The 25,721-nt window shown below is 37.8% G+C and overlaps 3 protein-coding genes across 4 annotated transcripts in view; 2 read left to right on the top strand and 1 right to left on the bottom strand.

The window, feature by feature from the left end:
* LOC113043514 (phospholipid-transporting ATPase ID-like) overlaps positions 1 to 25,721 on the bottom strand; it is a 260,088-nt gene that overhangs the window by 233,872 nt on the left and 495 nt on the right. The gene's annotated exons all lie outside the window — the stretch shown is intronic.
* On the top strand, positions 16 to 7,297 carry LOC113043526 (COP9 signalosome complex subunit 2-like). Its single transcript, XM_026202971.1, has 13 exons — positions 16 to 139; positions 545 to 658; positions 737 to 814; positions 1,472 to 1,597; positions 1,713 to 1,802; positions 2,004 to 2,081; positions 2,170 to 2,344; positions 4,644 to 4,822; positions 5,138 to 5,190; positions 5,296 to 5,393; positions 5,506 to 5,588; positions 6,439 to 6,497; positions 6,579 to 7,297. The coding sequence occupies exons 1-13, from the start codon at positions 86 to 88 to the stop codon at positions 6,721 to 6,723; spliced, it is 1,332 nt and encodes a 443-aa protein (XP_026058756.1). The 5' UTR covers positions 16 to 85; the 3' UTR covers positions 6,724 to 7,297.
* Positions 8,038 to 24,542, top strand: LOC113043516 (centrosomal protein of 152 kDa-like). 2 transcript variants are annotated; one of them, XM_026202959.1, is made up of 21 exons: positions 8,038 to 8,300; positions 8,575 to 8,670; positions 13,160 to 13,248; positions 13,335 to 13,395; positions 13,531 to 13,857; positions 13,931 to 14,093; positions 14,272 to 14,412; positions 14,598 to 14,737; positions 15,031 to 15,231; positions 15,326 to 15,473; positions 16,304 to 16,395; positions 16,491 to 16,648; positions 16,742 to 16,955; positions 17,045 to 17,158; positions 18,470 to 18,600; positions 18,695 to 18,823; positions 18,930 to 19,065; positions 22,164 to 22,349; positions 23,028 to 23,276; positions 23,724 to 23,843; positions 23,925 to 24,542. In XM_026202959.1, exons 2-21 carry the CDS (start codon positions 8,584 to 8,586, stop codon positions 24,324 to 24,326), a joined length of 3,288 nt encoding a protein of 1,095 aa, XP_026058744.1. In that variant the 5' UTR covers positions 8,038 to 8,300; positions 8,575 to 8,583; the 3' UTR covers positions 24,327 to 24,542. The 2 variants fall into 2 exon arrangements, with proteins under 2 accessions (XP_026058744.1, XP_026058745.1); XM_026202960.1 differs by lacking the exons at positions 8,038 to 8,300; positions 8,575 to 8,670 and adding an exon at positions 11,133 to 11,455.

Below are 25,721 nucleotides of genomic sequence, written 5' to 3'. Positions count from 1 at the left end.
CGGCAGGAATCGGAAACTGCGCGCGCAGCGTGATGTCAAAACGCGTTTCCGCAGTGCATTGTGGGTAAGAGTCTCTCCGGTCAAAATGTCTGACATGGAAGATGATTTCATGTGCGATGATGAGGAGGATTATGACTTGGTAAGACTGTTTAAAACAAACGCAAATCTAAATGCATTTGATTTAACGCGAAGCCGACATATTAACATGAAAAGGCGTGTTTATAGGCGCTTAGTTTCGGTTGTTTAGCAGGTGGCTAGTTTGCTAATGCTGCAAAGATGAACCCAAGAAATAAGACAGCCTTAAGTAGTTTTATTTGAGGTTCTTTAAGAAATGTGATGTATTTACGAACCTGACTCTGTTAGCTCGTATATAGATAATTTACTGAGAAATAGATTATTACATATGTACAGTTTTACAGTTATAAATAATCAGGTTAATTGTTAAGCATTAACACACAATATATACAATACACAGTATCTTTCAAGGCGTTTCACTGTGTGTGCAGTGTCTTGTTCATTTACTCCTACCGTGCTTTGACTTCAGGAGTATTCAGAGGACAGCAACTCTGAGCCCAATGTTGATCTGGAGAACCAGTACTACAACTCCAAGGCCCTGAAGGAAGATGATCCTAAAGCAGCCCTGAGCAGCTTCCAGAAGGTCAGACAGAAGATCTGTCAGAGTCAGGATCCGTGTGTGATTCTGTGAAGGGTGTAATCACTGTTTTCTGTTCTGCAGGTGCTGGAGCTGGAGGGAGAGAAGGGAGAATGGGGATTCAAAGCACTGAAACAGATGATTAAGATCAACTTCAAGCTTGTGCGTAACAATAGTAGCTTAAATTATTTATTAAATAATACACACACACACACACACACACACATATATATATATATATATATATATATATATAGAATAAGAGAGATCATACTAAATGCATGCTATTTTTTATTTAGTACTGTAACATAAACACATAAGCTGGTGTTTTTTTTTCTTCTTCGGGGGTGTCAGGGGCGTTGCCCGTTATGTCGTTTGTGTTATTGGGCTACCTTGTTGAACGCATATCATTATATTCCACAATTTTTTATTTATTTTCCAAATATAATTAATTAGTCCAACGAACCGTTTGGTACATAATGCGTACCGCGTACCGAACCGAAAGCCTCGTACCGAACGGTTCAATACCAATACGCGTATCGTTACACCCCTAATATGTATGTATATATATATATATATATATATATATATATATATATATATATATATATATATATATATGTATGTGTATATATATATGTATGTGTATATATATATGTATGTGTATATATGTGTTTTTTTTGTTGCATTTTTATAATTTTCATATGTTATCTAACATTTCTAAACCGTGATACTAATATTAATAATAATACATTTAATTATTATGTTAGCAGTGCACTATAAAATCAGATTTTTTTGTGTGTGTGTGTATTTTTACAGACAAATTTTCCAGAAATGATGAACCGGTACAAACAGCTTTTGACATACATCAGGAGTGCTGTCACCAGAAACTACTCGGAGAAATCCATCAACTCTATTCTAGATTATATCTCAACCTCCAAACAGGTATTTAAGTGCATTTTAAACTGCTTTCTGAATTCAGTAATATATTTGTGATAGTAAGTCATATTATTTAAAGGCTGTTAAATATTAAATATAATTTCTCTTTTCATGTTTCTAGATGGACTTGCTACAAGAGTTTTATGAGACCACACTGGAAGCATTAAAAGATGCCAAAAACGACAGACTTTGGTTTAAAACGAACACCAAGGTTTGTGCAACAGCAGTATATTCTGTATTTCGATTATTTGACTGAGCAGATGCTAGTTGCGCACTTATGTATCAGGAACAATAATATGCTTAATACTATGATAATTCTGGTAATGCCGTTTACATTATTGCTGGTGCAAGCTTCAGAAAGACTCAGATACTGCGAGAATATTGCTCACTTCTGTTTCTCTGGTTCATGTAGCTAGGAAAGTTGTACCTGGAAAGAGAAGAGTTTGCAAAGCTCCAGAAGATTCTCAGGCAGTTGCATCAGTCATGTCAGGTAGAGTAAAGAATCAGTGTTGTGTAAATAAGAAAATCTTCTTGAGACATCTTCTGTCACTTTGAAATGGATTGATGCTCTTAATTAGACGGATGACGGAGAGGACGACTTGAAGAAGGGCACTCAGCTGTTGGAGATCTATGCTTTGGAGATTCAGATGTATACGGCACAGAAAAACAACAAGAAACTCAAAGCCCTGTATGAGCAGTCATTACACATTAAATCAGCCATCCCACATCCGCTCATCATGGGGGTCATCAGAGGTAATGGACACACTTTAGTCTGGTTTAATGTAGAGATGTAGTTATGAAAACTAAGACATGGAAATTAGTTTTTAGTTTTGGTTGATTTGGTTTTTTTTACTATTGTTTGTGTTTTACTATTTAGTTAGTGTTTAATTTTAGCATGGATTGTTTTGGTTTGGTGTACCATTGCAAAATTTGTGAATGCGTGGAAATAAGTATTTAGCTTGGGTTTTGGTTTGTTTTTTTTCTTTTGTGTGTAATGGGATAGTGGGTTAGTTTTTTGTTCTGTTTATAGTTGTGGATTTTGCTTATACAGGTGCTGATCATATAATTAGAATATCATCAAAAAGTTAATTTATTTCACTAATTCCATTCAAAAAGTAAAACTTGTGTATTATATTCATTCATTACACACAGACTGATATATTTCAAATGTTTCTTTTAATTTAGATGATTATAACTGACAACTAAGGAAAATCCCAAATTCAGTATCTCAGAAAATTAGAATATTGTGAAAAGGTTCAATATTGAAGACACATGGTGCCACACTCTAATCAGCTAATTAACTCAAAACACCTGCAAAGGTCTTTAAATGGTCTCTCAGTCTAGTTCTGTAGGCTTCACAATCATGGGGAAGACTGCTGAATTGACAGTTGTCCAAAAGACGACCACTGACACCTTGCACAAGGAGGGCAAGACATAAAAGGTCATTGCAAAAGAGGCTGGCTGTTTACAGAGCTCTGGTCCAAGCACATTAATAGAGAGGCGAAGGAAAGGAAAAGATGTGGTAGAAAAAAAGTGTAAAAGCAATAGATATAACCACACCCTGGAGAGGACTGTGAAACAAAACCCATTTAAATATGTGGGGGAGATTCACAAAGAGTGGACTGCAGCTGGAGTCAGTGCTTCAAGAACAACTACACACAGATGTATGCAATACATGGGTTTCAGCTGTTGCATTCCTTGTGACAAGCCACACTTGAACAACAGACAGCGTCAGAAGCGTATCGCTACAAAAAGGACTGGACTGCTGCTGAGTGGTCAACAGTTATGTTCTCTGATGAAAGTAAATTTAGCATTTCCTTTGGAAATCAGGGTCCCAGAGTCTGTAGGAAGACAGGAGAGGCACATAATCCACGTTGCTTGAGGTCCAGTGTAAAGTTTCCACAGTCAGTGATGGTTTGGGGTGCCATTTCATCTGCTGGTGTTGGTATACTGTGTTTTCTGAGGTCCAAGGTCAACGCAGCCGTATACCAGGAAGTTTTAGAGCATTTCATGCTTCCTGCTGCTGACCAACTTTATGGAGATGCAGATTTAATTTTCCAACAGGCACCTGCACACAGTGCCAAAGATACGAGTACCTGGTTTAAGGGCCACGGTATCCCTGTTCTTAATTGGCCAGCAAACTCACCTGACCTTAACCCCTTAGAAAATTTATGGGGTATTGTGAAGAGGAAGATGCGATATGCCAGACCCAAGAATGCAGAAGAGCTGAAGGCCACTATCAGAGCAACCTGGGCTCTCATAACACCTGAGCAGTGCCACAGACTGATCGACTCCATGCCACGCCACATTGCTGCAGTAATTCAGCCAAAAGGAGCCCCAACTATGTATTGAGTGCTGTAGATGCTCATACTTTTCATGTTCATACTTTTCAGGTGGCCAAGATTTCAAAAAATCCTTTATTTGTATTGGTCTTAAGTTATATTCCGTATGTCACGTCACTATTCAAATTTTCTGAGATACTGAATTTGGGACAAATTAGTGACATCAATTGTCTGTTATAATCATCAAAATTATAAGAAAAAAATGTTTGAAATATGTCAGTGTGTGTAATATTTTCACTTTTTGAATGGAATTAGTGAAATCAACTTTTTGATGATATTCTAATTATATGACCAGCAGCTGTAGTTGTGAAGATGAAAAAATGGAAATTTGTGTTTAGCTTGAGCTGGTTTAGTATTTGTTTTTCATTTAGTTTTTGTTTGTGTATAATTGGACATTTTGTTTGTTTTGATATTTTTGATATTTTTGATGTTTTTGTTTGTTTGTTTTTGCTTTGTGTACAAATGGAAATTTAGTTGCGAAGATGTCGAAATTTGTTGAATTTTTGTCTGTGTGTATAATTGAAAAGTTTTTTTTTTTGTAATGGCTACGTTTTGTTTTTCATTTCATGTACAATTACAAAGTTTGCGTTAAGTTAGTTGTGAAAATGTGTGGAAATCAGTGTTAAGTTTGGGTTGATTGGAAAGTTTGGTTTGGATTTTGAACTGGAAAGTGCAGTAATTTGGTTTGACATGTGACTGTTTCTCTTTAGAGTGCGGCGGTAAAATGCACCTGAGGGAGGGAGAGTTTGAGAAGGCGCATACAGACTTTTTTGAAGCTTTCAAGAACTATGACGAGTCTGGAAGCCCCAGGCGAACCACTTGCCTGAAGTACCTGGTCTTGGCCAACATGCTGATGAAGTCTGGAATCAATCCATTTGATTCTCAAGAGGTATAAAGTGGCAGTCAGCACAGGCCCATGTGGGATCTCATTAGTTTACCGTCCCATCATTAGTTTACAAAGTTCTACACGTTCTTCATTGTTGAATGTTCCTTTAAGGTTGCTTATATTGATCAATAGTTATGTAATACTCTTAGTTTTGCTTGACGTCCATGATTTAAACTTAAATAGCAACTTATTTTCCCCCAGAATCAGAGCAGGTAAAAGCACAAAGCTGCAGATCTCATCTAGGCCTGATCATAGATAATAAAAACACTGTGGTATATGATATAACTACTGATTCTTTCTTTATGACTCTGTGACTAGGCAAAACCCTACAAAAATGATCCAGAAATTCTAGCGATGACAAACCTGGTAAGGTAAGTGTGTAGATTACTTTTCATTTCTCCATTTATCTGGTCCTCTTCTGTTTTTTATTAATTTATTTTATTTTATGGTATTAATTACCTATAACTTGCTCCTAGTGCCTACCAGAACAATGACATCACAGAATTTGAGAAAATCCTAAAGACGAATCACAGCAACATAATGGACGACCCCTTCATCAGAGAACATATTGAGGGTCAGTTTGGGCGGCTTTGGCTTTTAACATTCACATTTATTTCATAAATCTCATGCAACAAGTGTGCATTCAAAAAGTACATATTAATTTTGCTCCTTGCTTTTTCTTTCAGAATTGCTACGGAACATAAGAACACAAGTGCTCATCAAATTGATTAAGCCTTACACTAGGATACACATACCATTTATTTCAAAGGTAAACCTATATTATATTTAGGGCTGGGCAAGTTAACACGTTATTATTGCATTAACTTATTAATTGATGAACGCCGATAATTATTTGATCACGTGTTAACAGTTTTTCTTATTATTATGAAAGTCCATTCATAAATATACATGAAGCACGTATCAGAAGATCTGCACTCCGGCGCGGTTAGCGTTCACACTCACTGATCTATATATAACTGAACTGTGCTCTTGCCCACCTCTTCCAACCGAGCCAGGGAGCGATCACACTAGTCAAACAAACCAGGCTTTGGGGGTCAAGTGTTGTTCCGTGCAGCACTCTGCTGAGATGGGTCCCATGATCCTGCAGGTCTCTAAAAGCACGGTGCCTGTTATAATTATGATCAAGGCTCTGGACTCTGAGCAGAACTTGTTTTTCTATAAGAAACTATTAAATATTTTCTATAAAAATGTTAATGTCCTGGCAGTGACAAATAGCTTGTTTAATATTTAATTTAATTACATTCATATTATAAGGTAAGATTTACAAGAAATATTTTTACTGCTACTATGTAAAAGGAACACTGCTGTAAAAAGCACCTTATTTAAGTGTTAAGTGCAAACTGAATGTTATTGTACTATAACATTTGTTCATATAGCAGTAGGACTACTTTTAAATTAAAAAAGGACACAATACACTACTTTTGAATGCATTATTAGTTTTGTGCATAACATTGTGATTATTCACAGACAATCATTTGATTAATCACGATTAAACATTTTAATCATTACCCAGCACTAATTATATTATATTATATAATATATTATGCAATTTTAATATAATGTTCCATGTTTTTTTTTTTTTTTTTTTTTTTTTTTAGGAATTGAATATTGATGTTGCAGATGTGGAAAGCTTGCTTGTGCAGTGTATTTTAGACAAGTAAGTATAATACTTTTATAATATAGTAAAAAAGGTAAATAAATAAAAATAAGTTTTAGCTGATGTATGTCTTTCTTTCAGCACAATCAACGGTAGAATTGATCAAGTCAATCAGCTGTTGGAGCTCGATCACCAGAAAAGAGGCGGAGCTCGATACACCGCCCTGGACAAATGGACCAATCAGCTGAACACTCTCAACCAGGCCATTGTTAGCAAACTGGCTTGATTTGACACTGACGATCCTGCAAAAAACAAATTGACCCATCGGACAGCTGGTCGACTCGAGGCTGTCAGTGACATTAACTACTTTCAAGGCCTTTACTCTCCCGATCACAGGAGGAGGAGCATAATTCAGCTAGTTTGTATTTTTACAGTCACTTAAGTCAGTTTTAAATGTCCTTAACAGAGCAGAGGTTCCCACAGAGGATGTCTGCTGTACTGAATTGTTAGGTCTCTAATATGAACATGTTTGCATCATCTAAAAAAAATGTTTCTTTAATAGCACATGTTGGCACATGGCAGACATCTAAGAGGCATATGTTTGTCTTTAATGGAAAGCGTGAGGACATGCTGTGTTGAAAGTGAATCATTTATTTGTTGAACTTTCTCTTATCAGAGTCAGCATGTTTTACTTGGTTTGCATAGACTTCAGCTGAGGAGTTTTATGCAGTTGCACTGCAGCACATGCGTATTTAAAGTCCTCTCACCAAATATTACAGATCTGTTGAAAGCATTATGCTGTCTGAGCTGTTCTGTTTCACTTTTCAACTACAAAAATAAACTTGCTTCAGTGAAAAATGTCTCTGTAATGGTGTATGATTTTTATTTTATTTTTGGTTAAAAAAAAAAAGTTTAATGTAAAATTATATATAGATATATCCATTATAGCTACCATAAATTGTTTAATATTTAAATATAAATTTTTTTTTTAAATGCATTTGATTCAGATGAAAATGTGTCTTAAGTTTTATAATTTTATGTGTGATAAACAATGAATTTATACAGTGCCCAAAATTGGACAGCTTTCTCATACCTCATACAGACATTATTTCTCTGAATTAAACTAATTACTGAAAGTGCATACAATAAAGGCAAAAAAAGGTAATAATGAAAAATAATAATTTTCCTACATGCACTATAAGGCTAAATGTCCTAACCAAATGACCAAACCCGTTAATACTAACAATAGTCATATCAATAATATATAGACCTAGTGTAAAAGTGTGTATATATATATATATATATATATATATATATATATATATATATATATATGTGTGTGTGTGTGTGTGTGTGTATGTATATATATATTTTTTTACAGAATATTAATTGTAAACCATACGTTGGCTATTCACCTTACGTTCATTTATTTGTATATATATATATATATATATTACTAATCATTTTATTAATATTGGTACAGCTCAATGACTGAGAAAATACATTTATTTTTTAGTTGACACACGCTAGGATGTAACGTTTACATGACGTCATCCATCCCGACAGCCAATCAGCAGTCAGGGCTTTTGCCGCTGTTTAGGGCGCCATGTTTCAATAGACAAACACTTTTAACAATATCAGTGCTGCGAAATCGACTTTTGTCCGCATTAAATGATTTTTAACATCTTTGACGGACGAACAGACATTTGCTGAAAGTTTATTACTCGTACTCAAGGCATTTTATGTCAATATTGTCGCGGTATGAGTTTGTGTGGCACCGAGACACTAATGTGTATCATAGAAACACTTCGTTCGGGATTATTGTGTTACTGTAGGACTGTGGCGACTTTATAAAATTTAAAGGTAAGCAGAGATCGTTTAAACTCACATACAGCCTTGTTTGGGAACTGAAGCTTGTAATCTAGTGCTAAATGAGCGAGTTAACGGATGTGAATTATGGGTTGCTTAGTAACAACATGTATCTATATCTGGGATTAACAACCGTGTTTGCTGATGCGAACCAGCAGACAGTGTAAACGAGTCGTTCTGTGTTTTATCAGTAAGACTGGTTAAATGAAGTGTAAGTGGATGTGATTGCTGGTCATTTCCTGACTCAGTGTGTCACTTCTCCTCTCAGATCAGCAGAATGTCCATTGATTTCGACAGTGCAGCTCTACAGACCCAGCAGGAGGAAGAGGAGTATGATCAGGAAGACTACGCCAGAGAACAAGAGGTATCTGTCCAGTTACTGAACACTGACACACACACACACACACACACACACTAGACTGACAGCTGTCTTCTGCTGCATGACTGCAAATGACTATGTAGTATTTACATTTAGTCATTTAGCAGACACTTTTATCCAAAGCAGCTTACAAATGAAGACAATCTAAGCAATCAAAAGAATAAAAATAATACAGATAGAATAGAAAAATAATAGAGCAAGCTAGTGTTCGAGGCCTTTTTTTGGGGGGGGGGGGTTTGTTGATTGTGTATAATAAATAAAAAGAAAACAAATAGATAGAATTAAAAAAGATTAGAAAAGCCAGTGTTAGTTGTTTTATTTTATTATTATTATTAAAGTGGTCAAATTATGCTTTTTTAAATATCATTATTTAGTGTAACAGAATATGTTGACATGCTTTAATGTTCAAAAAACACATTCTCTTCAAATACTGTACATTATTGTATGTCCTCTTATGCCCCGTCTCTCTCAAACGCATTGTTTTCTACAAAGTCCCTCCTTCTGACAAGCACAGTCTGTTCTGATTGGCCAACTGACCCAGTGCATTGTGATTGGCCGAACACCGCAAGCGCTTGTCAGAAATATAATGCCCCTTTCCATAATCATGAGCTTCATCTTTCAAAATAAATGTAAAGACAATTAATAATGTCCTTAGTTTTACAATCAGTTCAAGCCCGAAAGAGGAACAGAGTCACGTGACAGACTCGTATGTGATGGAGCTCGTATGTGTTTACAGTACACAAACCACAGAGTTTTGTATTTCTATGGTAATTCACAAATTACCTCAAACGCCATACACAGCCTGTCCTTTAGTTTGGCACATTTGAGTGCAGGAAAATAAAGTTTATGCATTCAGCAGATTAATTTTGTGTAGGGCGATGGACGGCGGAAACCAAACCGCCGAACAGTGTCACACCGCCGCGTCGCAACAGGTTGAGTCTGTAGTGTCTACACAGGACATTTGAACTCTGTGTCTGTACCTCATAAATAGGACGAGGCAGTTTACTGTCAGGGATTTGTCATGTTAACCATATTAAATGCATGCACAGTTTTAAGTCAGCTTTAATCGCCTTTTTGGTAACTTCTTGACTTAACTGACCACCACAAATGCACCACGGTTTTCACAAAAATATTAAGCAGCAACTGTTTTCAACATTGATAATAAAAATATAATATACAATAATTTGTAGAAATTACTATTTTTGAGTAGAGACCGTCTCATACTAGACAGAGATTAGACAAACATTTATATTTTCCCCCGAACAGAATGATGTCATCAGTACACCATGAAATCAAAACTGACAGTTAGTTTTTGTTTATGAAGTGGTGCAGTGTTTATTATGCATTATTTAAATAAAATATTAATATATATCAATCCATACATAACATTCAATAATAAACAAAACACAAGCCATTGTAATCTTTAATAAAAAAAAAAAAAAAAAAAAATATATGTATATATATGTTGCTAACTGCTATAATGATTTCATGTGAGTGACAGGTTATTTTGTCTAACCCTCACGTCATAAGAGAAGAGATATTGTTATATGTATATATATATATATATATATATATATATATATAAAAAAAATCTCTTTCAGTAATATTCTTTACTTGAATGTACATCACAATAGAGAGAAAAAAAACACATTTATACACACAGACTTATATATCTTAAAACATAAATAACATTTTAGTGAAACAATCGATATGGTATAATTACACATGACACTATATTGTATTAATATGTCTGCCGGATGGATACATTAAACATACACTCAAGTTATTTTAAGTGAATAGTTTTTGTGTGTGTCTTGTTAAAGCAGGTTCATCAAGTTTCGTCCAGTTCATGTTTTAAATGTGTATATCTGGTACTAAACACGTCAGTAGTTCTGTGTGGCTTCAATATTGGGACTAATAAAGTTGCTCTGTCAGTGCTGTTCTCTAATATGGCATGCAGTTAATGCTTAACATGCCCGTATAACCATTAAAAACTGCTGTATGGACCAAGAGTTTGACTGAATCTTTTTCTTCTGGTTTTGTCGCTGCCTTACTCAGTTTACTAGGTCCATATTTGCTTTCTCGTGGTGATTATCAGTAGCTAAAGATTCCTGTTTCCAGTCACAAGCAGTAACCGTGTTTGTTTTTAAATGGCAGATGTTCTCCAATCAGAAATGTGCGTTCTCTTCTGACTCCCCTTACAGCTATCTACCGTCTGCATGAATGAGCGTTTGCTGTCATTGGTGCGCGTTTAATGCAGTCAGGTGTGTTTGCTGTGTCATAAAGCCTGTGTTTCCACTGCCCTACATACTCGCAGCTCTTTACTGACGCTCCACAGATGTTTGCTCTGAATGGAAGGATAAATGTAGGCAATTTCACTTGTCATTTTAGATTAGAATCAGAAAATAATAGTATGAGGTGAACGATGAGGACACACACACACACACCGTCATATTCACAGGCTGTCTTTTTTCCATCAGAGGAATGTTTCTGCTCCAGTTAACTGAAACGTATATTCTGACCCCCACAATGGGCTGACCTCAGTCTGGACAAATGAGGACGGCTTAGTTCCTCGTTTTCTGCTGTCTTTTCTGGAGTTATTCATATGAGTCACGCGGCTGAACTCCAGCATTGCACACAGAAGTGCTTCAGTATGTCCCTGAGTCTGAGAGCTCGTGCAGCAGCAGTCGTGAGAGTGTAAATGCGGGAACGTTTTCTGTCCGAGGGAACGTATCAGGATGTGCGGGTCATCCGGCGGGAGTTATGGAGGGTGAGTGAGTTTGACTGTCTGTCCTCTGATACAGAGACTTCAGCTGTGTTTTATCATGAAGTTAGGGCTCCTTTAAGACGCCTCAGGGCCATGTGTTGGTGTTTGTGTGAGAGTTCAGCACGTCTGTAACCGGGCGGGTGTGTTTTTGTAAATGGTTGCTATGGGACTTGCAGTGCTTGAATGTGCTTGTTTCGTTCTCATAGTTTCCCATTAACTCCGTATTATATTATTGTATTGAGAAACTTCTAAGAAAGATGACATCCCCAAAAGATGGTCTGTTGGACACTTACTGACTGCCAACTTATCGGAGGAGCTTGTGGATTAGTGTTTGACTGATTTTTATATATATATATATATGTGTGTGTGTGTGTGTATATATATATATATATATATATATATATGTATGTATGTGTATATGTATATATATGTATACGTATATGTGTGTGTGTATGTGTGTGTGTATATATATATGCACACTGTATTAGAACATATGGATATTTTCCATTATAAAGTTCTTTTTTTTTCTTTGTTTTGATTGTGGATTTTAGATGAAACTTTGATCTTTAATGAATGGAACTAAATAATGTGAAAGATTTCAACTTTATAGAACACTTTTCTCCTCCTTTATAGGGACATTTTTATCATCTTAAAATTAGATATCCAGTTTTGATACAGCACGCCGTGATGATGCTTAAGAGAATTTAGGCAGCACAACCTAAGAGTGATCATACATTTTTTTTATTTATTTTTTTTGACAAAGTAGTGTAGGTTTTAATAGGCAATAGCATAAAAATAGTTCCCTGTGTTACTCAGAGTTGATATCAAGAGAGTAACATTTCATTCACTCTAACACTAATATGAAAACTCTATTAAACATGTTTGCTGCATTTTTAGAATTATCTGCGTTTAATTAAAATACGTGTTTTTAGCGCTTTCTAAAACATAAACAAAAAATTGCACATAGTTTCTCGACTGTGTTATGAAAGAAATAACTTTTTTTGTTTATAGAATATTTACTTCCTGTTCTATAAGTTATTTGTTTCTAGTGATATTAATTTGCTTGCTGTTTTTTATTATTATTTATTTATAGAAAACTGGTTAAAATAAAGAGCAATATTTGCAGAGTGCAATGCCTGTGTTCCCAAAAATTTATCAATTTATTTAATGAAATAAAATGATACTTTGCTTCAAAAAAACTGACTGAAAGTTGTTGTTTTTTTATTATACATATTTGGCTAACAATTAATTGTCACCACAAACATCTCTTGGTGTCTCTGAACGGAGATTGCATTTACATATATAAACTAATGTTAATTGATTTATGAGCGAATCCCACCTCTCATTGTTTCGGATGAATGAACCAGTATCAAAGAAGCATGCATTGACATAGAAGATAATATTACAATAATATTTTCATAGAATTATTCATTATTCATTATAGTCTTCTGCGGTCCTTTCGGTAATAGCTAATTTATTTAAAATCATCCGAAACCCAGGGCTTCTCATATAGTAATATCATACTAATATCTCTTGTTGGTCCTCAGGTTTTCATATCCAAGTGGATCTGTGATGAATGCCTCTAATCTGTGCCATAACGGTGTGGCAGGGGGGAAGACCGCTCATGGGTGGGGTGGCTACGGTCATGCATGACTGTTCAAAGTTTTTATTGATTTAAATGGGGTTTGTTTGTTTGTTTGTTTTTAGCTCCACAAGCTCCTGACTGATCTCCCTGATGATATGCTAGATGACAGCGCTGACAGCTCCACCTGCAGCCGTCCAGAAGACAACAACAGGTACAAAACACATCAAAACACCCTTATGCAACACTTACCTGAAATACCTATTTAATAAAACATACACAAATGTGTTTGTATTTCAGACCGCAGCATGCCTGGGATGTCCCACAATGGGAGCATCCAAGACCTTCTTCCCATGAGCAAGTCAGTTTATTGGTTTAAGATGCTACAAAATCAACCTTAGGTTTATTGAAAGGATGCAAGTGGTCTTAAATTTGGTGCATTTAATATACTATGACAAGTCATTCACTTAATGGTTTGCCTTGCATGTTTTTGCAGCACTATGAGGAGGATGATCAAGGCTCTTATCATGAGGACTACAGCTACAGGAATCACACGTCTCAGAGCAACAGTCACCCTCATCACCTCCAGACCGGGACAGAACATGTGGCCACCGGCTGGGACCAACAGAACTACCAGTTCCAGAACCGAGACTATGCACACTCCTCCGCAGGCACGGATGAGTCCCAAGGCATTGACTTCTCCACTGGGGTCGGGGCGGAACAGGACGTGTACCCTCATAATGCTCTTCAGCATGGGGCAGGCCACCCCGGAGATGAGGCTCGAGCCCTAGGAGAGCATAGCCACATCAGACACCACTGTCAGGTGAATGTCTGCAGCCAGTCTTCTTTTATTAAACATTGTATGCATGCTTATTAATTTTGCAGATTTGTTGAAGGTGTTTGATAATGGAGGAGCTGGGAACAAACCCACTGGCCACTGCAGAGCCAGTTACCATCCACATCAACCTTCAAACCAGCCCAAGATGTTCAGTCCTCAAGTGACCAATCAGAATAACCACTTTGACCAGATTCAGAGGGACTTCCCGGACTCAGCACCACGTAAGATACCATTAGGCATTATACCTTCTTCGTATTTCTTTGGAAGCTATTTTTTTTTTTCAAGATACTTTGGTGAATGAAAAGTTGAAAAGCCCAGCATTTATTGTAAATTGTATTTGTAATGACCATGTTATGAGTATTTTAGGAGCTTGAGGTGTGTTGTATGAATGTTGTTCAGATTCAGCAGACAGTCAGCAGCTGGCGCAGCTTCAGATTGTAAACCGAGCTCAATCCGGACAGATCGAGGAGCTGGAACAGAAACTAGAGGACTGCAGGAGGAAGATGAGATATCTGGAGCACCAGTTCGCCATCGTCAAAGGTCAGATTCACTAGATTCCCACAGTTTTAAATTCAGCTCTGAAATACTGTTACTAATATTACTATTAACCATACTGAAATCTGTTGTATTTTTTTTTACCTGAAATAACCTGGAATGTGCTAAAAGTGCTGACTTCTTGAGTTAAAAAATAATTTGAGACATAAAATGTGTTGCTTTTTGTCTAGAAGAGAAAGATGGTCTGACTGTATCACTGAAGGAGTCCAGTGCACTCGTGGAGGAGGCGAAAGAGAGAGAAGCGCAGCTGCAGGGCAGAGTCAGATCTCTGGAGAAACAGATCCAGTCTCTCACAGACCGAGAGCAAGAGGTACGAGCTCATGGTGCAGTCTCTTATTAGAGAGGAAGGCCTGTCCGCTTTTAATGGATATAAAAAAAACTTTTATGAAGTGAACTCTCTTAAAGAGCTTAGTATATTAGTTTCCAGAAAAAAGTTTTAGAATTTTTTATCATATGTTAATGTAAAAAAAATATTGTGTAATAGAACACTTTTTGTTTTTGTTGGCTGGTTTTTATTGTACCATGAAAATAGCCTAAGATGCTGAAATGCATTAAATAAAAATACTACTTCTACTATAAGAGAGGAAATGTGTGTGTACACAGAGCCTAAAGCAGCAGCGTGTGGCCGAGGTGGCGATGGACAGCATGAAGCAGCAGATGATGGATCTGTGTCGCTCAGACATTCTCACACGAGCACGGGAGCAGCATGATAGAGACATGACCGCTATCCGTGAGCAGTACGAAGCACAACTGCTCACCCTTCAGCAGAAACTAGACGCACAATCACAGAGTCTGAACGAGCAGGTCAGATACATGTAGATATGATTAACCCCTCACAACAGAGGGCAGTGCAGGCCTGCGGTTTCACTGTGTGTGTGTGTGTGTGTGTGTGTGTCAGGCGGAGGCGGGCCAGCGGCTGCTGGATCAGGTCCGGCTGCTGGAGCGTCAGAGAGAAGAGGATCAGGTGGACAGAGCCGCCGTCATCAACACCCTCGCACAGCGCCTGGAGGAGAGCCAGCAGCAGTGTGCCAAACTGCTCCACACTGGTATGTGGCATCCCATGTGCTTCTGTTTGTTTTTACAGTTGTGATTGCTCGAGCCTCATGGGTAATTGTATGGGCCAGTCATCTTTTTCTCCTGCAGTTAAAAGGGGTGGTTGATTGTGATTTCACTTTTTTAATGTTAGTTAGTGTGTCATGTGGCTGGTTGACCATAAACAATATCTGCAAAAGACAACTTTTTTTTATTTTTTATTACAGCTCGTGATAATTAATGCATTACAAAAACATTGTAGAAATAAAAAACTTTGGGGGAGGAGGGGACGGAACATTTAGCAAATTATGCTGCAGCACTTATATTATTGCATTTGTTGGCTATTAACTGTGAGCAGACCGAGTGTCAGTCAATGCATGGGAGAATAATGGCGAACATAAATAAAGAAACAAAATTGCTCGTCAGATTTCCCAAACAAGTAACCATATTTTTTAAAATGAGCCCAAAAAACACGCAGACTTGGCAACTCTTCTCCATGGGTGGAAACCTGTTACAGATTAAGAGGCAGTGATATTATAATGAGATCCCTTTCCATATCACAAGGGGAGTGAAATCAGATGTACTTGTTTTTAAAGACGCTTGTAGAAAAAGGCTAACCAAAACAAAGTTACTGGGTTAATCTTTTTCACGTTTCTTTGGTTGGTAGATGCACTGGGGACCTGATTATAACACTTAAAACCTGGAAAATGCCAATTTTCATGATATGTCCCCTTTAAAAGTAGAAGAAAAATCATGTTTTCAGTCCTTCCCTTAATAAATGCATTGAAGTTTTGTCTCCCTTGTGTCTGTAACCTCTTTATCAAAGCTCTTTTATTCTCTGCAGGCTCTGTTCAAGAGATGAGTCAGTTACAGCTGAAGCTCCAGCAGGCTCAGTCTACCTGCGCTATCAGAGAAGACCTCAGCAAAGCCCTGCAGGTCAGTCAGTCCAATAGTGTTTGACAGCATTTTCAGTAATGGGAAACATCACAGCTGTCCACATAACAGAGCCCACGTGTTTGTTCCCTCAACAGGAAGAGTTGACTGAACTGAAGGAGCAGATAAATCTGTATGAGTCTGCCATTAAACATGGAGCCCTGGAGTCTAATGGAGACTGGGAGAGCCAGCTGTCTGAGTCCTGCGTGGACCTGGGCATCAAGAAGCCCAAGTGGAGAAATGGACGGATCCACAGGTAACGTTACATTGTACAATAACAATCCAAACTGCATTGCTGTAGTGTTCATATCTCAAATTCTTTTAATCTCACAATTCCTTTGTTTTCCAGCAAACCTCATATTGCAGAAGCAGGAGACTCGACCCTGCTGAAGGAGGACGTGGTGCGAGAGCTGAAGAGCGAGTTGCAGCGCTGCCTGAGTCACCTGAAGACCAAGCGTCTGAAGATCTCTGAGCTGCAGGAGGAGCTGCGACGCTCTCAGAGCAGAACAGAGCAGCTGCAGACGCGGCTAGAGCAGGCTGAGAGAACCATACAGGACTCTGAGGTCTGACCTACAGCAAATCACTGCTTGATGGATCAATCGTGTGTGTGCTGTAGTAGATGTTAGACTTCCACCTTGTGCGTTTACTACAGGTGAGGGAGAGCAGCTTGGAGAAACACCTGGAAACATCCCCCATGACTGCAGCTCCTCACAAAGACCTCATCAGACTGCAGAAAGAACGGCAGGTGCTGCAGGAGAGAGTGGAGGTCAGTGTGACTTCAGTCACAGAGTCAGAGGACTTCTGACATACATGTATATGTATATATGTATGTATGTCTGTGTGTATATGTATAAATGTATACATTTATTTAAGAAAAAATGATACAAATTTAGTTTAGCAGCAGATAATGATGGTAAAATGGTTAATAATAATTCTTTTGGCTTTTTTTCATTTATTGATGCAGACCGTATCGAAAGAATTTTGGTTATTTGAAATAAAGCTGAAATAAAAGGAAAAATGGTTTATTTAAATAATGATAATAATAATACAACAAAAAGATAACAACTTATTGAATTTCAGTTAGTTGCCAAAGCAACATTTCTAATTAAGTACTACAGTAAAAAGTAAAACAGAAATTTTGAGATGTATTGAAATAATTATAAAAAAAATATATATATATATATATATATATATATATATATATATATATATATATATATATATATATATATATATATATATATATATATATATATATATATATATATATACACGGTACAGACCAAAAGTTTGGAAACATTACTATTTTTAATGTTTTTGAAAGAAAAAAAACCAAGCTATGTTTTTAAAATATAAATATTTTGTAATAACAATATACAGTACTGGTCAGTGATTTGGGGTCAGTAATTTTTTTTCTTTTTTTTTTTTTCTTTTTTTTTAAATCAATACTTTTATTCAGCAAGGATGTGTTAAATTGATAAAAAGTGATAGTAGAGAAAATTTGAATAAAATACAAATACAGAATATTTTGAATAAATGCAGTTCTTTTTATCCTTTTATTCATCAAATATATTAGACAGCAGAACTGTTTCCAACACTCATAATAAATCAGAATATTAGAATGATTTCTAATTGATCATGTGATCGATTGGATGTTACATGTGACACTGAAAGCTGGAGGAATGATGCGGAAAATTCAGCTTTGCATCACAGGAATAAATTATTATATTATAGTATATTCAAATAGAAAACTATTATTTTAAGTTGTAATAATATATCAAACTATTACTGTTTTTTCTGTATTTTTGATCAAATAAATGCAGGCTTGATGAGCAGAAGAAACTTCTTCCAAAAACATTAAAAATAGTAATGTTTCCAAACTTTTGGTCTGTACTGTGTATATATAGAAAGACTAAAACTGAAAATAAAAATAAAACTATTTCTGAATATAATACTATAAAATACTATAATAATTTGTAAATAATATTAAATTAACACCGATCTGGATCCATGTTTAATGAAGTCATGATTCAGTAAGCTAGTTGTTACACTAGTCAACCCCAGTTGTGAACGGCAGGCTCTGGAGAAGAGGAATCAGGAGCTGAAGCAGAGTGAGGAGAAGGTGAAGTCAGCCAACTCTGAGCTCTGCACCAAGATGAGAGAGATGATCCAGGAGCTGGACCAGGAGAAACGAGAAGCAGCAGAGAGGTCACACATCCATTCATTTAGCTAAAGTGAGAGCTGATTCCAGTCTGGTGCAGCTTCTGTGGTGTTTCATCGGTGACATGCTCTGTGTGTGCAGGGATGAGAGGACTCGGCAGCAGTTCAGAGATGATGTGGTGAATGGTGTCCGGATGGAGCTAACACAGGAGCACACGGCTCACATAGAGCAACTCACCCAGCAGCATCAGCAGCACCTCCAACAGCTCCAGTACTGCACTACACCTCTACCTTTAAACATCATGACTGGACACTTCATAATAACCTTCATACAGTATGCAGAAGCTGACCTTTATTAACACCGAGTCCATCCACAGGTCAAAGCTGGCTGATCTCAGACAGGAGGTGTTAGCTGTGCAGGAATGCTACATTTCTGTTTGCAAAGAGAAAGACAAGCTGGAGGAAAATCTCCAAAACAAGCTTGAAGAACAGAGGAGATTGATAGAAAATGAGGTAAGCACTAGATAAATATCTATTTTTTTTAAAATGTCTATCTCACCTAAATTTTTGATCATGCACTGCATTTTTATTTTGATAATTGTACAATAGTTTACACACAGCACAAGCCAGATTTCATTAGCTGTATGTGAGGCAGTGTTACGCCAGGTTCACATATACTCCGTTTGCAATGTGTGTAGGGTTGGGTATCGATTGGGTTTTATACGATACCGGTGCCATTTCAATACTTGTAAAACGGTACCGGTTAGGGATGTAAAATATCCATTATTTCCATGATCGATCGGCATTTAAATTAACGATCGATTAATCGTTAACCATAATGCTGGAAATGCGTCTATTGACAGGATGTGCAAAAGATTTTTGGGGGCCGATTCCGATATTAACTCGAAAAGAGCCGATTTATAAGCCGATATATTTTGATTTCGAAAATAAACTGGATATTAGACCCATTTCCTATAAACTGCACTTACACAACATTCAATAGAAAAATATCTGCCTGTTCTATGTATGTGGGCTGTATAAACCATTTTCCAGAAGGGATTTATGTTTAAAAAAAAAAAAAAAGCCTTAGATTACAGTCTCAATGACTAAACAATTGCACATCAAAAGTATATATTTTTTAATGATCAAAAAACTGTCTGATTTTAAACATTTAACACTTTTACTTTCTTCCAGTTGAAGCTGGTTTTAACAGTCTGTGTGTGTACTGTAAATAAATTATAATACTAAAGTTAAAGTATTTGCAGAAGTAGTCCCACACTTTGCTGCTACAGCATTCACCTTTTTCAGCCATCTGTAGGGCAGAAAGAGAGACAGAGAAAGAATAAGCATGTGTATTAATATCACCATGTATCATTACTCATGTCATCATTTGAATAAGAATTATAATAAACAGGGATCTCCTACATAGGCAAAAATGAGAAATGTATATATATTTTTTATATAGGTATTACCTACTTATATTTAACAATATTATTTAAACATTTTCCTGTTATGTCTGTAAAGCTGCTTTGAAACAATATGTAAAAGAAAAAAAAAAGCGCTTGTTCAGCTCACATATATTTACATGTCCCCTCAGGTTTAATAATTTCTGACGCACCTACTGTAGTTACTGTAACTACACTATATGTGCTCTCACAGACACATTCACAACGAACCCGTATATCTTCTCTTCTCTTTGTGCAGTCTGAATCAAAACATCGTCATGCGCTGGCGAACGTAAAGTTAGCCTACTGTTACCGGAAGATTACAGAATCAATTCGAAGTTGAATGGTTAACGTTAGTGCCATGAACACACCGCTGTCCATTTTGAGGAGAACCACCTTCAAACAATTTAATGCACGCTGTACATAACTTCATAACTTCTAGTCATTGACTGATTACACGCTCCCCCCCGCAACAGTTACGCGGTCATTATGTGGGAAACACTGCAGATATATTTAGAATAAGTTAAATGCTAACTTTATAGTTTGACCTTATTAACGTTCGCGCTCTTCCACTGATAAACATGGTATTCGCTTTGTGGTTAATCTAATATAGCAATGCATTAGCGGCTGTAAGTGAAGTTACAGAATATTTAGAAGTGATAATGATAGGACCGTTAGCTAGAACTACCACACTGTTTTTATATACAGTGTATAAACTAAATCATCTCACATGACGAACGACAGACTCACCGTCAAAACAGTACATCTCCGTGGCTTGGCTGATCACTTTCTTCTATAGTGGATTTCTGGCGCTGTTTTCAACTGTGGAGTTGCAGAGCTCCCTCTGGTGGGCAAACCATGCAACACTCATAACATGAGTGAAGCATTAGACTCTGTTTCTCATGTTTCATCGGCCGTTATAAACGCCGATGCCGATTTAAATGCAATAAGCTCATATCGGCCAATAATATCGGTCGGCCGATATATCGGTCGGGATCTAACACAAACACACAAAAAAAAATATTTCTCGCTTGAATTAATGGGGTTTTAGTCTGAATAAAATGCTAGTAGCAGGATTATAAAATGAACAGATGTGATTATGATCATATGATGAAATAAAGAGAGTGTGTCGTACGTTTGAGATCATTTTATTTTGTTGACCATTTTCTGGCACGGAGACCGCTGAACGCGCCTCTTTAAATGGTTTTGTGGTGCTCGTTGTTGTATTTTAAAACACAATTGTAATGTTTTCAACTGACATTATGGCATTTAAAATAAAATGATCCCAAACGTGACTGCGCTGCGCAGTAAATGAACTGCTTCCATCAACACTGCTGCAGCAAAACACTGGTGCTCACATTAATTTGAATTTTTGCGTTCCGGCAGGACTAGCCTATTTGTTTTAAAAAATCCGGCATCTAGTGCATCAGATCATGACAGCACGTGCGTGCTTGCATATGAGGATGAGCGAGCGCGGCTTTGGCACAAATCCAAATGTTTCCATATTCGCAATGTATTTGAATGTTAAACAATTATTTATATTGTAAACTACTTACACATTCGTACATAGACGGAAAAGATGATCCTTTTCATAGAGCAAAAACGTCCTTGGCATAACAGCAAATTGAACCTGTATACTACGGTCTATTTAAACTGACCAGTTTAACCAGGCTCCGGTGCAATCGAATCAGCTGAGACAGAAAAATAATAATAATAATACATTAAGAGAATGCACCGATCCAGTTCATTCAGCCTGTTATGTCTGCTGTAGGATACTTACCACGACGGCCATTTTGACATGTTTTGTGTGAATTTGTCCATTTAAACACAATACTTCAGTGAGAGTTTATATTTGCATGGGTTCACGCGCCTCGGATGAGCGCACGCACAAATCTTTTCACTGCACGTGAGATCTCGCGTCCTTTGGCTCTTAAATGTTTTAAGTGACAGCTTACATGGGTTTAGTTTAATCAGATATCAACATGTGCTGTTCAGGTCTCACCTGTGCACGCGCCTCAGCACCCAGGTGATCAAGGCATAAATGACTGCTCATATTCCAGCATACTTCATTCTATGAACCTTAATATTTATTTGTGTGTGGACGTGCGTGTGCTCCTGCGTGCATGTGTGTGTGTCTATACTTGATCATGCATCTTGTTGTTTCAGTTGAAGAGGCGAGAGGACAGTGAGGCTGCTCTGGAGAGACTGAGGTCTGATCTGGAGTGTCAGCATCAGGAGGACGTGACTCGGCTCAGAGCCCAGTGGAAGATAGACACACAGACTGAGACTGAGCTGCAGGTCAGAGAGCAGCTGGAAACGGCCAGAAAGAGCTGGCAGCAGGAGCAGGAGACGGTTAGTGGTGACGGGTCGTTTACATTGACCGTCTTTCTACTCCGTGTCAAGCATGATCTTACTAAAATGTCACTGTTGTGCCATTCAGATATCTGACACTATCAAGATAATTTTGACACATTTTAACTCTTGAGTTCTTCTCATTTTATTACCATTTTCTAAACCATAGCAAACAAACCGTGATAATGTGAGAAATGTTGAAGGTGTCTGAATAAATTTAGGTTTGACCTGTAGGTCAAACGCTCAATATTTAGCCTTTTATATTGTGATGAGTGGGGCTGGGCCAAGAGCCGTGGGAACGGAGCGAGGCCGGTGGAGTGATTGGACATGTCTCGAGTCCCACAGAGTAGATCTGGAAGGATCACTGTCGTAAGAGGAGTTACGACAGTGAAGGAGGAGAGCGGACCAAGCCTGGATTTTATTTTGTGTTTTGGTTTTTGTTTTGTGTTTATTTTATCATTAAAGTTTTATTTAAATTGTCCGCCGGTTCCCGCCTCCTCCTTCCCATGATTATGAAGTTTTTACATCGTTACATATATATTTTATCTGTCTGTCTGCTTTATCTTTTGCCTCTATAATTGGTTTCTTCGGTCTACTTTTGTTTATTTGAATATGTTTTGTCAGCTTAACCTATTTTTGCCTGTCTTTGATTTGTCTTTCTGTCTGTCTCTGTGCCAGCTGGAGCAGTCCTGGGCTCAGTGGTTACATGAGGCTGAGGAAGAGCTCAGGAAGGCCAGGCAGTCAGACACCTGTGAGGGAGCGGCGGGTCAGCTGATTTCAGCGGAGCAGCTGGAGGTCCGGCTCAGGGCTCAGAGGGAGACCCTGCAGCAGGAGGCTGCGACGGCCCGGGACAGAGCCGTGGAGGAAGCAGTACGACACGCTCAGAGAGAGATGCAGCAGAAACACACTGATGACATCACGCTCCAGGTGTTTACTGCTCTCAACATGAAAACAAATGCATTCATTTCAAACACGCGGTAAAGAATAAAGAAAACTGGTCCAGTAATATATTTAGAAAAATGCTCCTCTCTAGATTTTCTTCTTCTAGTTTGTTTATGACCGCTGAATGGCTTCCCAGAGGTAATTGTGACATTATGACATTATTGTTTACATGTGGTTTTATTAATTGACGTCTTTCCATGGTTGAAACATCATCAGCTGTTTCTATTACTCTTCAAACTACACCAATTGAAATTGTCATTTAAAAAACACCTGATGGAAGCACATCATAATATTAAAGGCCATATAAATACGGCACCAAATTGCATATTCTTTGCTTTTTTGGACTGTTTTTTTTTCTATGTATGTTTGATTCCGGACTTTTATTTTATTTTCCAGGTTTTAAATGGTTAATAATGATTTCTGCCTTCCTAGGTTGAAGGTGCTCGTTCTCGATGGCTCCAGGACTTGACCTCCCTCCCAGAGTACAAAAGCAGTCTGCAGAGGGAAAAAGATGAGTGGGAGCGACTTCAGCAGCAGCGTGTCCCGGAACAGGTATCTGTTGTCGTGATCATTGTGAGATGATTTCTTCAGATTTATTTTCTCAACCGCTCAACACTCACCTCCTGGTCCCAGGTGTCCTCTGCTGTGAAGGCAGTGGAGGAAAGGTGGCAGGAGACGTTTCGCACCAAATGCACTGAACTGGACGAGTGTAACATGAGAAACGGGGAGCTCCAGGAGGAAGTGCTTACCCTCCGCACCCGACTGGAGCGTGTGTGCCGGGAGCAGGCTGCCCTCCTGAAAGCAGAGCTGGCTGCAGCCCGAGACGTTTGGATCAAAGACAAGCAGGAGGAGATGTCCCGCCTCAGGGCACAGCTCCAGAGAGAGCAGAAGCAGAAACTACAAGCCGCTCTGGAGCAAACCGACAAACAAAGAGACACAGAGCTACACGAAACTCTCAGAGAAAAGGAGCAGGAGTGGAGGGATCAACAAGAGATCAGGTTCATAATAGTCTCCGTGATTCAGAGGGTTTGCTAAGGCATGCTTAAACATAATGCTGTTTAAGCAGGGACTTATTACATGAAAACAACATACAATACCTTAGCAAGTACATACAAGGGCAGCGTCACAAGTCTGACTCTCTAATATGTAGTATGCACTACAAATCTCTTTTAATACAATTTTCTGTTATTTCATTGTTTAAAAAGCACATTCAAAATACCAATAAATATATACAGCTTAGGTTTTCTGTTTTTTCTATTAGATTTTATTTCAGTTCCCCAAATTTTTTTTTAACTTTAGTTAACAATAACAACACTGATATAAATAGTATCTTGAAGATTTGCTATATTTTAATGATCACACACACATTTATATTTCTATTTAATAATAAAGTGTATCATATTTATTAAATTCATATACATCTATTCATATACATTACAACAAAATCTTTGAACATTTTGAATAAAATAAAGAAATTTGATATAGATTTATTTGAATTTGATCAGCAACATTTAATATTAACTTACTTTGTGAAACTTTATGTGAATATATTGTTAATAATATTGAGATTTATTTATAGTGAAGTACACAAATGTAAACAGTGACTGATATTTTAAATCAATAGAAGCCACGTCTTTTGACTCCTGTTCACGAACCCTCTGAATGTATGTTTTAAAGGAGCAGTGTTGTTTTTCAGACTGCAGGAGAGATGCTCCGTGAACTAAAGGAGGTTCTGCAGGACGGAGTGGAGAGCAGGAGGATTGGAGAGACAGCAGCTCACCATTAGATCCAGAGTCTGGGAGATCTGCAGAGAAACACTCAGCCAAGCGAGAGCAGGAGCTGAAGAAGGTGCGTGTCTGCTTTTCTGAGACTAATCAAAGATCATTGCAATGAGCACAGCTGCACCCAGGGAGTTCCCTTTTCTTTATTACACTAGAACAGTCATCATATTTATCATCTGTCTCCACCCAGAGAAACACACTAAATATTTCCTGCCTCTCACACTCCAGAGCAGCGCAGACAAGCTGAGACGTGTGCTGAAGGAAACCCAGGAGCGCCATGAGGCAGAGATTGGTAAGAGCCACATCACACACACTGCTGGACCTTCCCTCCTCACGCTTCCTCGTCCTGTAGCAGCTCTGACGGCTCAGAGGAAGCAGAGTGAAGGTGCCGAGTCTCTGGCCAAACTCCAGAAGAAGAATCAAGAGCTCCAGAGACATCTAGAGAAGGCCTGCCGGCAGCTCCAGAGGAGCGTACAAGAGCACAAAAACACCCTGCAGAGGATGAAAGGTGCTCTTATTACTCACAACCAGCAGACTCTGTTTAGTCTTGTTAAGAGATCCGCCCATTTTGGAAACTGTGGGGATCTCAATAATCATATTGGGAAATAAAGTAAATTGAGTTAAGTCAGTTAATCAAGTGTTGCTCACT

The sequence above is a fragment of the Carassius auratus genome, chromosome 25, assembly GCF_003368295.1.
Source record: "Carassius auratus strain Wakin chromosome 25, ASM336829v1, whole genome shotgun sequence".
NCBI classification, from domain to species: Eukaryota; Metazoa; Chordata; class Actinopteri; order Cypriniformes; family Cyprinidae; genus Carassius; species Carassius auratus.
This window is presented reverse-complemented; position numbering and strand designations above follow the sequence as displayed.